Source organism: Delphinus delphis, chromosome 20 (assembly GCF_949987515.2).
Source record: "Delphinus delphis chromosome 20, mDelDel1.2, whole genome shotgun sequence".
NCBI lineage: Eukaryota > Metazoa > Chordata > Mammalia > Artiodactyla > Delphinidae > Delphinus > Delphinus delphis.
In genome coordinates, this window is record NC_082702.1 from 7,696,016 (window position 1) to 7,709,212 (window position 13,197).

The 13,197-nt window shown below is 52.4% G+C and overlaps 2 protein-coding genes across 3 annotated transcripts; both read right to left on the reverse strand.

The window, feature by feature from the left end:
- Positions 1-522: 522 nt before the first annotated feature.
- On the reverse strand, positions 523-2,116 carry FTL (ferritin light chain). Its single transcript, XM_060000987.2, has 4 exons — positions 1,779-2,116; positions 1,467-1,613; positions 991-1,116; positions 523-829 (listed from the first exon to the last, which is right to left on the reverse strand). The coding sequence occupies exons 1-4, from the start codon at positions 1,878-1,880 to the stop codon at positions 677-679; spliced, it is 528 nt and encodes a 175-aa protein (XP_059856970.2). The 5' UTR covers positions 1,881-2,116; the 3' UTR covers positions 523-676.
- A 3,286-nt stretch (positions 2,117-5,402) lies between these two features.
- Positions 5,403-9,321, reverse strand: BAX (BCL2 associated X, apoptosis regulator). 2 transcript variants are annotated; one of them, XM_060000441.2, is made up of 6 exons: positions 9,215-9,321; positions 8,609-8,660; positions 8,371-8,517; positions 7,853-7,988; positions 5,989-6,104; positions 5,403-5,636 (listed from the first exon to the last, which is right to left on the reverse strand). In XM_060000441.2, the coding sequence occupies exons 1-6, from the start codon at positions 9,246-9,248 to the stop codon at positions 5,456-5,458; spliced, it is 666 nt and encodes a 221-aa protein (XP_059856424.1). In that variant the 5' UTR covers positions 9,249-9,321; the 3' UTR covers positions 5,403-5,455. The 2 variants fall into 2 exon arrangements, with proteins under 2 accessions (XP_059856424.1, XP_059856423.1); XM_060000440.2 differs by having other exon boundaries at positions 5,408-5,598; positions 6,000-6,104; positions 9,215-9,319.
- Positions 9,322-13,197: the final 3,876 nt, after the last annotated feature.

Consider the following 13,197-nt stretch of genomic DNA (forward strand, 5'->3'; position numbering starts at 1 on the left):
TGTGCCCTCAGCAGCTCAGACCCACTAGCCAGTTTCTACCTATTATGTGCCTTGAATTCCACACCTGTAACAAACAGCCTTTGGAGGTCAGACCTGGGTGTGCCTCCCGGTTACCATGGGTAATTTACACAGTTTGTCTCAACGTACCCATATGAAGGAGCTCACATTTCTACTTAGCCTCCCAGAATTGAGGCAGAGTACTTTCAGAGCTTGGCAAGTGCCTAGCAACATAACTCATGTGAACCGGTTTCTCATTACTGATCTCCTTAACAGCTGTCTGCTTCCAGCTAGCAACCCCAGGTTTTATTAGACTCTCCCTGGAGTCTGGGCTCTACCATCTTAGGAGGGGCAGTTAACAGCCTGGCAAAGCAGAAAACCCACTACAGCAACACCCCACAGGTGTTATTATGTCTTAGAAGTAGAGCGCCAAACTCCTCTCTCCCTGCCAGCCCAATGCAGCCAGAAGCCTTGTGAAAACAGATCCCACCTTTTTTCCCAGGATACACACATAAAACCACTAGCTGCTGCAAAAAGCTTTATTGTTTCCATTTGGTCCAAGGCTTGGGAGAGGGCTCCAGTGTGGTTAACAAGCTGCCTACTGGCTGCAGAGAGGGGCTTCAGGCAGAAGCCCTGACACCAGAGGGGCTCCTCAAAGGCCACTGGGCTCCGGAGGCTCCTAATCGTGCTTGAGGGTGAGCCTTTCGAAGAGATACTCGCCCAGCCCAGCCTGGGGACCAGCCAGCCTGCGGAGGTTGGTCAGGTGGTCACCCATCTTCTTGATGAGTTTCACCTCCTCATCTAGGAAGTGGCTCTCCAGGAAGTCGCAGAGCTGAGTGATAAAAGAGAAAATGTTGCCACGTACAGATCTAACAATGTGACAGATGGGGGAAGGAGGCTCAGAAGGAAATCTGCCCAATCAAATGAGGCCAATGCTTCGTATGTAAGCATCATTCCAGGGAAGGTCTCATAGACATGACTGGGGATACTTACGTGGGGGTCTGCGCGGGCACAAGCCAGGGCATGCAGATCCAGAAGGGCCTCGTTCAGGTTCTTCTCCATTTTAATGGCGGCTTCCATAGCGTCCTGAGTTTTACCCCACTCATCTTGAGATGGCTTCTATACCGAAAACAAACGGCTCAGTACTAGCCACATACTCTGGAAAGGACTACAAACTAATTTTCCAGTAGTTGCGAGAGTAGAGGGCTTAATCGGAAAAAAACGTCTAAGAGTTTGTATCTATCATTCCCCAGTGTCCTATAACTACACGTCCCAGGATACTACACGCTGCGCTCTAGACCGCCACGTCTTGGGAGAACTGGGTGCGCCTCGATCTCCAGCTGTAATAACCCACAAAAGACTGAACTCAATCTCCGAGAGGCCTACGCGGTGCCTAAACCAATACAGTCAAGGGGCCTCTAGTGCAGGGACTGTTGGGAGATGTAGTCCAATGCCCACACACTATTTACCTGCACGTCCTGGAAGAGGGCGCGGCCGCCGCGCTGGTTTTGCATTTTCAAAAGACGCTTGGCGCCCTCGTGCTTCTCTTCGGCCAATTCGCGGAAAAAGTGGCGCACGCCCTCCAGAGCCACATCGTCGCGGTCGAAATAGAAGCCCTGCGGGAAGAGATGGCGGGAACAATGGTTAGCAGGAGGCGAGGCCAGGCATGCGGACTCCGCCTCCGACTACCCAACAGGACAAAGAAGGCCAGCGCGTGCGCAGAGGGCCGGAGGTGCGCAGCTGAGGGGAACTTGGGCTGGGGGCGTCCTGGGGACCCTCACCAGAGAGAGGTAGGTGTAGGAGGCCCGCAGATGCATGTTGACCAGGCGGTTGACGGCGGCCTCCACCTCGGTGGAATAATTCTGACGAATCTGGGAGCTCATGGTTGATCGGTAATAAGGAGTTCGGCTCAAAAAATGGTGTTGGCTGGTCCCGGTGACCGAGGACAGCTGAGTGGCTGACTCCGAAGGTTGGAAGGTGGATAGATGAGTGGGACTCCGAAGGTTGGAGGGTGGTCGGAGGCTGGAAGAAAGGGCGACCCTGGGTCTGTTCCGTCCAAACACTGTTGAAGCAAGAGACAGATCCGGGGAACCGCCGAGCGCAATGAAAACTGCTGTGGCCAAGGCGGCTTATTTTATAGTGCGCAGGCCCTCGGAAGTGGGACGGCCAGGGAGAGCAATCGGCCAATCTGCGGTGGTGGGAGGCGGGGCCTGGAGCCCACGCGTGACCAATCAGGAGCATATAGGACTCCTAGACAGACACCGCCCCCCCCGGAGGTGGGGAAGTCACGCGCCTGTAGGCGACGGCTGTTGTGAAATGGGGAATGGGGGTGTGGGGGTTTTCGCGGGGTGCAACAGCTCTGGGGCTAATTCTGCGAAGTCAAGGGATTCTTGGGGGGGATGGGGAGGGAGACTCTCTAGTAGGTGAAAGATTAATGAAGACACTGGGAACCCTGGAAAATAATCATTCCTGGGTCCTGGGGGTGTCTCAGGAAAGTAGATCGGATTCTGGTGCTGTGTCAGGGCACGGGCTTTACTGGAACCCTGGGGGCGTTCCTCAGAGGTGCAGAAACCTCCAGATGACTGGGGTTTGCGCTGGGAGATAAGGGGGTACCCGGATCATTGAGAAGTTTGGAAGGCTGTGAGATGATATTTCTGGAACCTTGGGTCTCTCTCTGGGAGGACCTGGAGCCTTGGGGTTCAAAGGTGGGGGGAGTTTCTGTAGCTTTAGAGTTCACAGTGGAAGTCCATATTTTTCTGGAAACTTCCCCGGGGGGGGGGGTAGGGCGATCTTTAGGCCCTTGAAGTGATCTGCGAGATTAAAAGGACAGTTGTAGAGCCCTGCTGTTCAGCCCCGGAGTGGGGCAGAGGGATGTTTCCAGAAGCCTAGCAGGGGCTTTTTAAAGAGGTCAGGGGTCTTGGAGAGCCTTTTGGAGCGCTCGAAAGATTGTCTGAGCCCCTTGGAATACCTAGGGGCTATTTTAGGGGCTCGCTTTTTCTGGAAGCTGAGATGGGGAGGGGTGAAATGACACTGGAGTTTTGGGGGTCCCTCTGAGGCTGCACTTCGTGGAGATGACTTTGAAGGCAGCCAGAGACTGGGAATTCTTTTTGACGCTGAAGCAGCCTCGCTGAAATTGTCCCTGTCTTGCCTGACGCATGCTCCTTCAAGATCACGGAGAAGTACTGAGTCCTGGTGAAACAAGGAGGGTCTGGGGACCTACGGATGGGATGTCTGTCTTTAACCAATGGACATTTGTAAAGTGTGTCTGGTCCAGGCTGGTGCCTGGGTGGCAGAGCTGGCTGAAGGAGCCCTCCAGGAGCTCCCATTGTGGTTGTTTGCGGGGAAGGAGAAACAAAGACAGGACTTTGACCCTCTTTCAGTGCCCTAATGGAGGCAGCTGTCCGGCTGGGGCAGGAAAGCTGAAGCCGCTGGGGCGTTGGGAGCAGAGGTCAGGGCTCACCTTGCAGAGAAGCCTCCCCAAGCAGCCCGGGCAGGGTACTCCCTGATCAAGGGGACGCCAGTCAGGCTGGTATCTGGGGTCCTCAAGTGGTGTCTGGGCCAGTGCCAGGAGAGCAGCCGTGCTGAGTCATGCTGAACTCAGCTCTGGAAGGGGCTCCCGCAGAGGGGCGGGGTGGAGCCCGCTCGCTGACCTCATCTACTTTGGGTGGACTGCAGTCTGCCTGGGACCCGGGGAACTAGGCCTGGCTGGGCCCCAAGTCTGGCCCCCTCCCCCAAGGTGCCACCTCGAGTGCTTTGTCAAGGCACTGTCTTTTTAGTTCCCTTGATGGTTTCCCTGGGCTCCCGCCTGTGGCCATATTGTCCCCTCTCTCTGGGTGGTGACTCAGTCTCCCCTCACTTCTGTCTTATCTGCCATCTCTCCCCTGACTGGCCGTCTCCGGGGGAAGCCTCTGGGGGAGGGGCAGTTGCCCCAGGCACACAGTCACAATGGGGTCTGAGTTACTCATTCACCAAATTTCAAACCTCAGCCCAAAGACCTTTAGCCTGGGAAAGGAGAGGTGACCTGGGAAGTGCTCACAGGTGGAGGGAGAGGAAGGGGTGAGATAAAGATTATCTGAAGAAGGTGGGGGGAATCAGGGGGGATAGGAGAAGACAAGTGACCCAGGGAAACAGGGAGAGAGAGACAGGGGGACAGAAAGACCCAGAGAGGGACAAAGAGACAGGAACAGAGACAGAGAAGGGGACAGAAGGACCCAGAGAGAGGGGGATGGAGAGCCAGAGGGGTGGGACTTCCCTGGTGGTGCAGTGGTTAAGAATCCGCCTGCCAGTGCAGGGGACACGGGTTCGAGCCGTGGTCGGGGAATATCCCACATGCCGCGGAGCAACTAAGCCCACGAGCCACAACTACTGAGCCCGCCTGCCCTTGGGCCTGCGTGCCTCAACTACTGAAGCCCGCGCGCCTAAAGCCCATGCTCCGCAACAAGAGAAGCCCAGGCACCGCAATGAAGAGTAGCCCCCGCTCACCGCAACTAGAGACAAAAAAAGCTGCGCATAGCAACGAAGACCCAACGCGGCCAAAGAAAGACAGCCAGAGAGGTGACAACCAACTGTGACTCTCCGAGTGACCTTATTCTCTGTGATTCCCTTTTCTGATTCTCCTTCTTTGGCTCAATCTACTGTGCCTCTTTGTGAGCGCAGCATCTTCCCAGGGGGCTGCCCCTCTCCTGGAGGGCCCTTCCCACTTACGGGGCCAGACCCTAGACTCCTCCTCCTTCTCCAGCCCCTCCCTCCACAACCTGTCAGTCTCCAGCCTGTGTGTCTCCTCTGCAACCACACAGCTCAAGCTCAGGCCTCCCCTGGAGTCCTCCCTTGGACCCTCTCTCCAGCCTCCTCAGCCTTCCAGCCTCCAGGGGCTTCCCCAAAAGGCTCCAGCGCCCTCCCCTGCTTTCCTAGTCCTCCCGAGGTCTGCCCCCCTCCAGCTTCTTCCCCATTTCTCCACCTCAGTAAATGTGCAACTTCCTGTGGTCCCATATGGTGGAAGCTTCCAGGCCCTAGTTCCCAGGGTCCAGGAGGCTGCTTTGCACCCTGCTACCCTGATATCCACCCCCCACCCCCGCCCCAGCCCCCTCTGCCGGGTTTGGGCCTGGCACAGTGCTGCCTCTAACACAATACCCTAGGCTGTGACACATGAGTCATGTGATCTCGAGTCACCTCGGTTCCCCTCAGGACTGTGGGCTCCTTAAGGGCAGGGCCAAGACTTAACTCACCACCTACCCATAGAGGGCACCAGGCAACCTCAGAATAAGATGGGTCAGCACGTGAAGCCTGGTCTCCTGCGACAGCCAGGAAGTGGGCCCAGTGACTCAGACTCTGAAAGTGTGGCCCGAAAGAGGTTTATTGCCCCCCGAGACCACTCCTCCCCACCCCACCCCAATAATTACAAAAGTAAGAAAAATGCCCATGGCCCCCAGTCCCCACCCCTCCCGAAGAATGCCATAATTTATGCAGAAAAGACACAGTCCAAGGCCGCTGGTGGCCTCAGCCCATCTTCTTCCAGATGGTAAGCGAGGCAGTGAGTACTCCGGCCACGAGGATGGTCACTGTCTGCCACGTGGGTGTCCCAAAGTAGGAGAGGAGGCCGTCCTGGGGATAGGGACATGAGGCAGTTCAGCAGCTCAGCCTGGGCCAGCACGTGAGGGGTCACAGAGAGGTCAGAGGGCATGAGTGGGGGCAAGGGCCTAAGATTAATGGTACTAAAGAGTTGGGGGCCAAAGAGTTATCATAGAACTTGAGGGATTCCGAAGGAAGTAGAGGCACCAGGGAGGGCAGAAGGCACTAGTCGGGTCAGAGGTCACCAGGAGGTCAAGGGTCATGGAGAGGTCAGTGGGTGTCATATGAATCAGGGTTGATCAGACATGTAAGAAAACGCATTACAGAGTACATCTGATGATCCGAAAATGGGGAGGAGGGTACCACTGTGGTGGGCTCAGGAAGGCCCAGGGGTCCCAGGGGAGTGGGGGATTGGATGGGGTTAGGGGCCTCACCCAACCACCCTGGTCCTGGATCCAGCCCAGCAGCCGCTCTCGAAGGAAGTCCAGGGTCCAGCCCATGATGGTCCTGATCAGCTGGGGCACCTTGGTGCACAGGGCCTGCAGGGAGTGGACTGGGCCTTAGGGACTAAGCCTTGTCGCCACTGCCTGGGGCAATGGCCCCCAGCCTCCTTTCTCAACTCTCTGCCTCCCCTCCTGCCCTTCTGCAGTCTCTTTTCCACTCACAGTCAGAATGAGCTTCATAAATTGTAAAGTGGATCTGGTCACTGTCAACTTCCCTGCTCACAAACCATCTATGGCTCCCTAGTACCTCTGGGATAAAAAATCAAAAGCACATCTTGGCCCACAAGGCTCTGTGTGAAGCCTCTGACCTGATCACATTCCAATTTTCCTCTTCTTTTCTGTGCCTCACTGCCCTTCTTCCATATCTTTTTTTTTTTTAATTTTAAACTTTTTTTATTTTTTCTTTGGCCACTCCACACAGCTTGTGGGATCTTAGTTCCCTGACCCGGGATCGAACCCGTGCCCCCTGCAGTGGAAGCACGGAGTCCTAACCACTGGACCGCCAGGGAATTCCCACCCCTCTTCCATATCTTCATTCCCACCAAATTCTTAACCTGCTTCAGGACCTTTGCACATGCTAATTCTGCTGCCTCAATGGACCTCAACCTAGGGAATTTTCACTCATCCCTCACAGCTCAGGTCTAATGTCACTTCCCCAGAGAGGGCTTTCTGACCTTCAGACCAGGTAAGGCCTGACGCCTGCTCTTCAACTCCCTAAGCTTCCCTACTCAGCCTTTATCTCGCTGCTTCTCACCTGCTGTCCCCAGCTCCACACGGAGCCCTACCATCACCCTGACTGCTGTCCCCCTCACCTCTAACATTCAAGCCCCATCAGCTCAATCTTGCAAACACATCAAGAAATCTACTTCTCCACCTCCAATGCTGCCCCCTGACTCCAGGTCAGTCTTCCGTTAGCCAGGATTATTACAGGTACCTCTTTGTCAGCGTCCCAGTTTTTGCCCTTGTGCCCCATAATCCATTTTTCTACCCAAAAGGGCCAAAATAATTTGCTGGGCTTCCCCTCCCCCAATATTTTATAATGAGACTCTTCAAAGAGAAAAGTTAAAAAAGTTTCTAAGCGTACAGGCATATACACACAACCTAGATTCTACAATTAACATTTTGCTCTCCTTGCTTGAAAAGTCTTTTCTATTTATAAATCAGGTCACCTCACTCTCTTGTTTAAAACCAGCCAATCACTCCTGTCGCACTCAGAGTAAAGCTAGTCTTTACAGCGGCCCACAAGACCCTCGCAATCTGCCCTCATCTCTCACCTTCTCCCCCTCCTCACTCTGTTCTAACCACATGGGCCTCCTCATTGCCCACAACACACTAGGCTTGGCCCTACCTCAGGGCCTTTGCATGTTCTGCCCCTCTACGGGATGCCTTTTCCCCCATCTTTATACAATATATCACTGCATCTTTCTTGTCATTCCAACTTTAGCTTTCACGTCACCTCCTCTTAGAAGTCTTTCCTGACCTCTTTGCCCAATCACGTCACCCTAGTTTACTTCGCTCAGCACTCATCATACGACGTGGGCTCCCTGAGAGCAGGGACCTAGCCTTTTCTGTTCTGTGTCCTGGATGCCGAGTACAGGTCACACACACCATAGGCCCCATAAATGTTTGTTGAATGAATAAATGCATGAAAAAGCAGACAAGCGGTCCATAGCTGCCTCTCTCCATTCCCTCTGTGGTTACTGGGCTGCCACAGGGGTTGACCTCACAAGTCCCAGGTCCTCATAGGGGAGCCTGCCTGGGCTCACAGCCCTGCAGCCGCCCACCTTGAGCACCAGTTTGCTGGCAAAGTAGAAAAGGGCGACAACCCGGCCCCAGTTGAAGTTGCCGTCAGAAAACATTTCGGCCGCCACTCGGAAAAAGACCTCTCGGGGGGAGTCTGTGTCCACGGCCGCGATCATCCTGCAGGAGAGAGGAAAGCCAGTGCTGGGGAGGGAGGATCAGGCGGAGTGTGGAAACTCTGGTGTCCACCCCATACCAAAGATAAGGAAACTGAGGCCTGAGCCAGGAAGCCATCATGGGGGAGAGCCACGAGGTGGACATTGAGGAAACTGGGGAAAATGACTCCCTGAAGGAGAGTTTCAAGATCCTAGGGCAGGGGAGGGCTGGGAGTCCAGAGTGCTGAGTTGAGTGGTGGGGCCCTGGACCCCTGGGTCTGACGGAAAAGGGGGCTGTGGGCCTGGACTCCAGGATCCCAGGGAAAGTGGGGGTTGGGAGCTGGGACTCCTGGGTTCTGAGGGAGAAGGGGCTCACTGGCTGGACTCCTGGGTCCCAGGGACCACACCTCTGCAGCTCCATGTTACTGTCCAGTTCATCTCCAATGCGCTTGAGACACTCGCTCAGCTTCTTGGTGGATGCATCCTGGGGCGCCTGCTCCAGGCCCAGCTCGGGCGTCTCTCCCCCCATTCGCCCTGCTCGATCCTGGATGAAACTAGAGTGGGAATGGAGTTGCAGGGAATGCAGAATCAGAATGGGGCCTCACTCCTCAAATCTGCTCCGCAATAATCAGACCTCAAACTCACCCCTGAAGCAAAAGGGCCCCTGTCTTCATGATCTGCTCAGAGCTGGTGGGCCCTAGAGGAGAAAGGAGGTAAGAGGTGCCTGAACTCTTGGGTCCTAGGGGGATCCAGGTAACTGGAGTGGCTCATGATCCCTGAGGGAGGACAACGCTAGGGGACCCTGGTAGATAAAGTGACTGGGGGCCCAGGCAGCTGAGTCCCTGATGGAGAAAGAGGCAGGAGTCCTGGGCCTGTATCCTTCATTCTTCCGGGGAAGGAGGCTGAGGGAACACTTCATGCAACCAGACCCCTGGCCTGAGGGGACTGAGGGGAGACCCGCCCCTCCCACCAGGAAGTGGTGCAGGCAACAAGCCCGGGCCTGCCCCGTGGGCTTGGATTATGGGGCTCCCCAGCTTCTCGGGGGTCCGAAAGCGCCAGACAGGAAGGGATCCGGACGCAGAGGCCAGAGAGCCCGGGACCCCGGGAGTGGGTGGAAGCTGGCAGCGCCGGATCCCGGAGTTTCTGCCCCGGAGTGCTTGGCGATCGCACGGCCCCATACCGGCAGGAGGGATCCTGGGGTCGGCCGGCGAGGGGCTCGCCCTCCTCCCGCCCGTCCGCCTCCCGCCTCACCCCCGCCTCTGGGTTGCTCCCCGGACCCGTCCATCACCGCCGCTCCCGCCGCCGCCTCTCGCCGGGTCCGCCCGGGCGGCCGCAGCACGCCCCTGGTCACGTGAGCGCCCCGCTGAGCGTGCGTCCTCTCACGTGATCGCCCCGCAAAATGGCCGCCGCGAGCCGCTGCCCCGCAGGGCTATCCGGACACAGGACCGCACCTGCCTCACCTGCTCCGGGAAGGCTCGGCCCCTATCACGTGACTGCCCAATCAGCACTTCCCCTTAGGAAGTGGTTGTGGCGCCATTCCACCAGGCGCGCATTCAATCGCAGTTATAACTTTTATTCATTCATTCATTCCTGCAATATTTTCAAAAGTTTCGGTTGGGACTTGAGCCCTTGCCAGGACAGAAGGAACATCAGAGGCCAAAGATAGCATTCTTTGAGGCAGGACGTTCCAGATGACTAAAGTCTATGAATGTTTATATGTGTTTCTGTGAAAATAAAAAGAATCTGAAGTTCAAAAAGTGATAGATTGGTGATAGATTGGCAGGGTGAGGACAGAGAGGCTCCTGGGGTGTCCGAAATGTGCTATATATTTATCTGGGTGGTGATTACTTGGGCATACACATATTTAAAAATTCACTGAGTTGTACACATAAGACGTGCAGTTTACTGTATGGAAATGATTATATCTCCCTTTCAAAAGAAAATAGTAAGAAGAAAAAAGAACTGAGATTAGAAAAATAGGCTGGGGCCAGATGATGAACGGTTTGGGCATATAAGAGAAGGGAATCTATCTCCCAAGGGTGGCTGGGAGCCACGGCAATTGAAGATTATAGGTATCTTAATCCATCAGCCTGACAACACCAGGAATATAGTCTGACAAATTAAAGTTTATTGACCCACTGAGATGATGGAGACCACACAACAGAGAAACCATGGAGCATCTTGACAAAGGAAAAGGTAGAGTTATTATAGGATTTGGAGGAAGAGTGGAATTTAGGTGATGACTGTATGTTAGGCTCAGAGCCAAGCAGTGTGTGGACTGCAAAAGGAACCAGGGTCCTGTATCCTTGCAAACTGCAAGATGAATGTTGATGTGTAGTGTTGGGTCCAGAAACCCTTTACTCTGCACCTGGGTTGGAAATCAAGGCTGCTACTATGTATCAAGTGACTTCAATCCTACAGGCAAAGTGGGATGTTTCATTTTTACTGATAGAATTTCCAACAGTGTGAGTAAGAAAGCGTGTCCTTGGGAAATAGTGTTTCATATTAACGTTGAAGCTGGCTTTATTTGTGTCTGTTATTCCAGCCCAATGAATTAGCCCTCCCTCCATCCCAGTTACAGAGAAGGAAGAAAGGGCTTTTAATGCAGCCACAGGCCTCTAAATGGTACAGCTGTTGAGTAGAGGGGAAAAAACTTTTGAGATAGTTCTGAAGTCAATATTGTTTACAATAATAAAGATACTATATCAGAACTATGAAGCCCACCTCCAAGATGGACCCCAATGATTCTCACCTCCAGGTATTCAGGCCCCTGTGTAGTCTCCTCCCGCATTGAATAGGGCTGACAGCGTGACTAACAGGGCGTTGTGGAAATGGCAGTGAAACTTCCAAGGTTAGGTCATAAAAGTCACTGCAGCTTCTGCCTGACTCTCTCTAGGATCACTCACTTTAGAGGAAGCAGCTGCCACATTGTGAGGACACTCAAGCAGTCATCCACTGGAGAAACACACATGTCGAGGAACCAAGTCCTCCAGCCCCAGTCAAGCCTTCAGGTGACAGCTGTCCCCACCAACATCCTGACTGCAACCTCGTGAGAGATCCTAAGCCAGAACCCCACAGCTCAGCCATTCATTGATTTCCAACCCTCAGAAATTGTGTGAGACAATAAACGTTTATTGTTGCTTTAAACTGCTAAGTTTGGGGGCAATTTGTTACACAGCAGTAGATAACTGATACATCTAGGATAATTATGGCCTATTTATAGATGCAGAAACCAGAGCCCAGAGAAGGAGATGGATTTGCCAGAATTGTATGGCTCTTGTGGGTGCTGTCAGGTCTCCAGCTTGACCTGTGTCACTTGGACAGGGCTTTCTTACTCAGCCCCACTCATAGGCCCCAACCTCCTGTCCCTCCCCTCCAGCCCATCTTCCACATGAACCTAGATGGGTTTCTCTATATCCAGAGCTGGCCCTGGTCCTCACCTGCTCACAGCCCTCCCATGACTCACTGGTAATAGTAAATCTCTCTTACACATTATTATAAGACAATGAATCTAGTATAATCTGTTATTTATTGTATATCCAAAGGGATAAGGGAGAAAATGATGTTTTAAGACTTTTTTGGGGGGGGCATGCCGCATGACTTGTGGGATCTTAGTTCCGAGACCAGGGATGGAACCCGTGCCCCCTGCAGTGGAAGCGCAGTCTTAACACCTGGACCACCAGGGAAGTAACTTAAGACTCTTCTAACAAAGGAAAATACAGTTTATAGGTGTTTTAAAGTTACCGATGTATATTACAAGATGGACATAATCGGTGGGATCTGGGGGTGGCTTACTTGGGTCCTCTGCTTTGCATTCTCTCACAAGGCTATAAAAAAGGTGTCAGCTGAGGTTCTGGTCTCATCCAATGACTCATCTGGGGAAGGATCCATTTCCAAGCACCCATAAATGGTTGTTGGGAAGATCCGGTCACATGAGAGATGCTGGACTGAGGGCCAGCATCTTGGTTCCTTGTTGGCTGGAACTCCTTTCTTTGCCATGGGACCCCTTCATAGTGCAGCTCCCAACATGGCAGCAAGCTTAATCAAAGTGAGCAGGCAAGACTGAAGTCATAGTCTATTATAACCTAGTCTCGGAAGGGACATCCCATCACTTTTGCCATGAGCGGCAGGTCACTAGGTCCAGCACAGTCACAGGAGAGGGGATTATATGAGGACATGAATATCAGGACGTGGAGGTCATTGAGAGCCATTTTAGAAACTGATTACCCCAGAGAAAACTCTAATTCGAAAAGACACATGCACTCCTATGCTCATAGCAGCACTATTTACAATAGCTAAGACATGGAAGCAACCTAAATGTCCATCGATAGATGAATGGATAAAGAAGACGTGGTCTATATACACAATGGAATATTAGTCATGAAAAAGAATAAAATAATGCCATTTGCAGTAACATGGGTGGACCTAGAGATTACCATATTAAGTGAAGTAAGTCAGACAGTGAAAGACTAATATCATATGATATCATTTATAGGTGGAACATAAAAAAATGATACAAATGAACTTATTTACAAAACAGAAATACACTCACAGACACAGAAAACAAACTTATGGTTACCAAAGGGGATAGTGCAGGGGTGGGGGGAGGAGAGAATTTAGGAGTTTGGGGTTAACAGATATATGCTACTACATATAAAATAGATAAACAACAGGAACCTACAGTAAAGCACAGGGAACTGTATTCAATATCTTGTAATAACCTATAATGGAAAAGAATATGAAAAAGAATATATATATTCAATATATATATAACTGAATTACTTTGCTGTACGCTTGAAAGTAACATGACATTGTAAGTTAACTATACTTCAATGAAAGAAAGAAAGAAAGAAAGAAAAGAAAAGAAAAGAAAAGAAACTGACTACCACTCCAGGAAAGGAAGAACGCTTTGCACATAGAGGAAGGACAGCAAAGAGAGGGCTAACATGTTGTAGATGCTAAGTTATTCAGGGGAAGAGGACCCTGGTGGCTGATCTAGTGAAGGTTCTGGGGTGGAGAAGGGTGAGTAGGATTTGGGGGTTCCACTTCTGCTTAGACATATTAAAAATGAATCCATCTCTCCCACTATAAAAGTTATACCAGATGTTCTGGTTCACTATTGCTGTGTAACAAATCAGCCCAGAGCTTAGTGGCTTAAAACAACAATTATTTTATTATCTTTGATAGGCCTGTGGGTAGTGAGATTGGGAAGGGCTCTCCGGGCAGTTCCAGCT

What these genes read in the sequence shown, in the direction of transcription:
- FTL (XM_060000987.2), bottom strand. Translation starts at nt 1,880, where the DNA reads ATGAGCTCCCAGATTCGTCAGAATTATTCCACCGAGGTGGAGGCCGCC. An exon ending in CCCTCTTCCAGGACGTGCAG is followed by an intron (nt 1,117 to 1,466) that starts GTAAATAGTGTG and finishes TTTTCGGTATAG; the next exon opens with AAGCCATCTCAAGATGAGTG. An exon ending in GTGCCCGCGCAGACCCCCAC is followed by an intron (nt 830 to 990) that starts GTAAGTATCCCC and finishes TTTATCACTCAG; the next exon opens with CTCTGCGACTTCCTGGAGAG.
- BAX (XM_060000441.2), bottom strand. Translation starts at nt 9,248, where the DNA reads ATGGACGGGTCCGGGGAGCAACCCAGAGGCGGGG. An exon ending in AGTAACATGGAGCTGCAGAG is followed by an intron (nt 7,989 to 8,370) that starts GTGTGGTCCCTG and finishes TCTCTCCTGCAG; the next exon opens with GATGATCGCGGCCGTGGACA. An exon ending in GGTGGTTGGGTGAGGCCCCT is followed by an intron (nt 5,637 to 5,988) that starts AACCCCATCCAA and finishes CGTGCTGGCCCA; the next exon opens with GGCTGAGCTGCTGAACTGCC.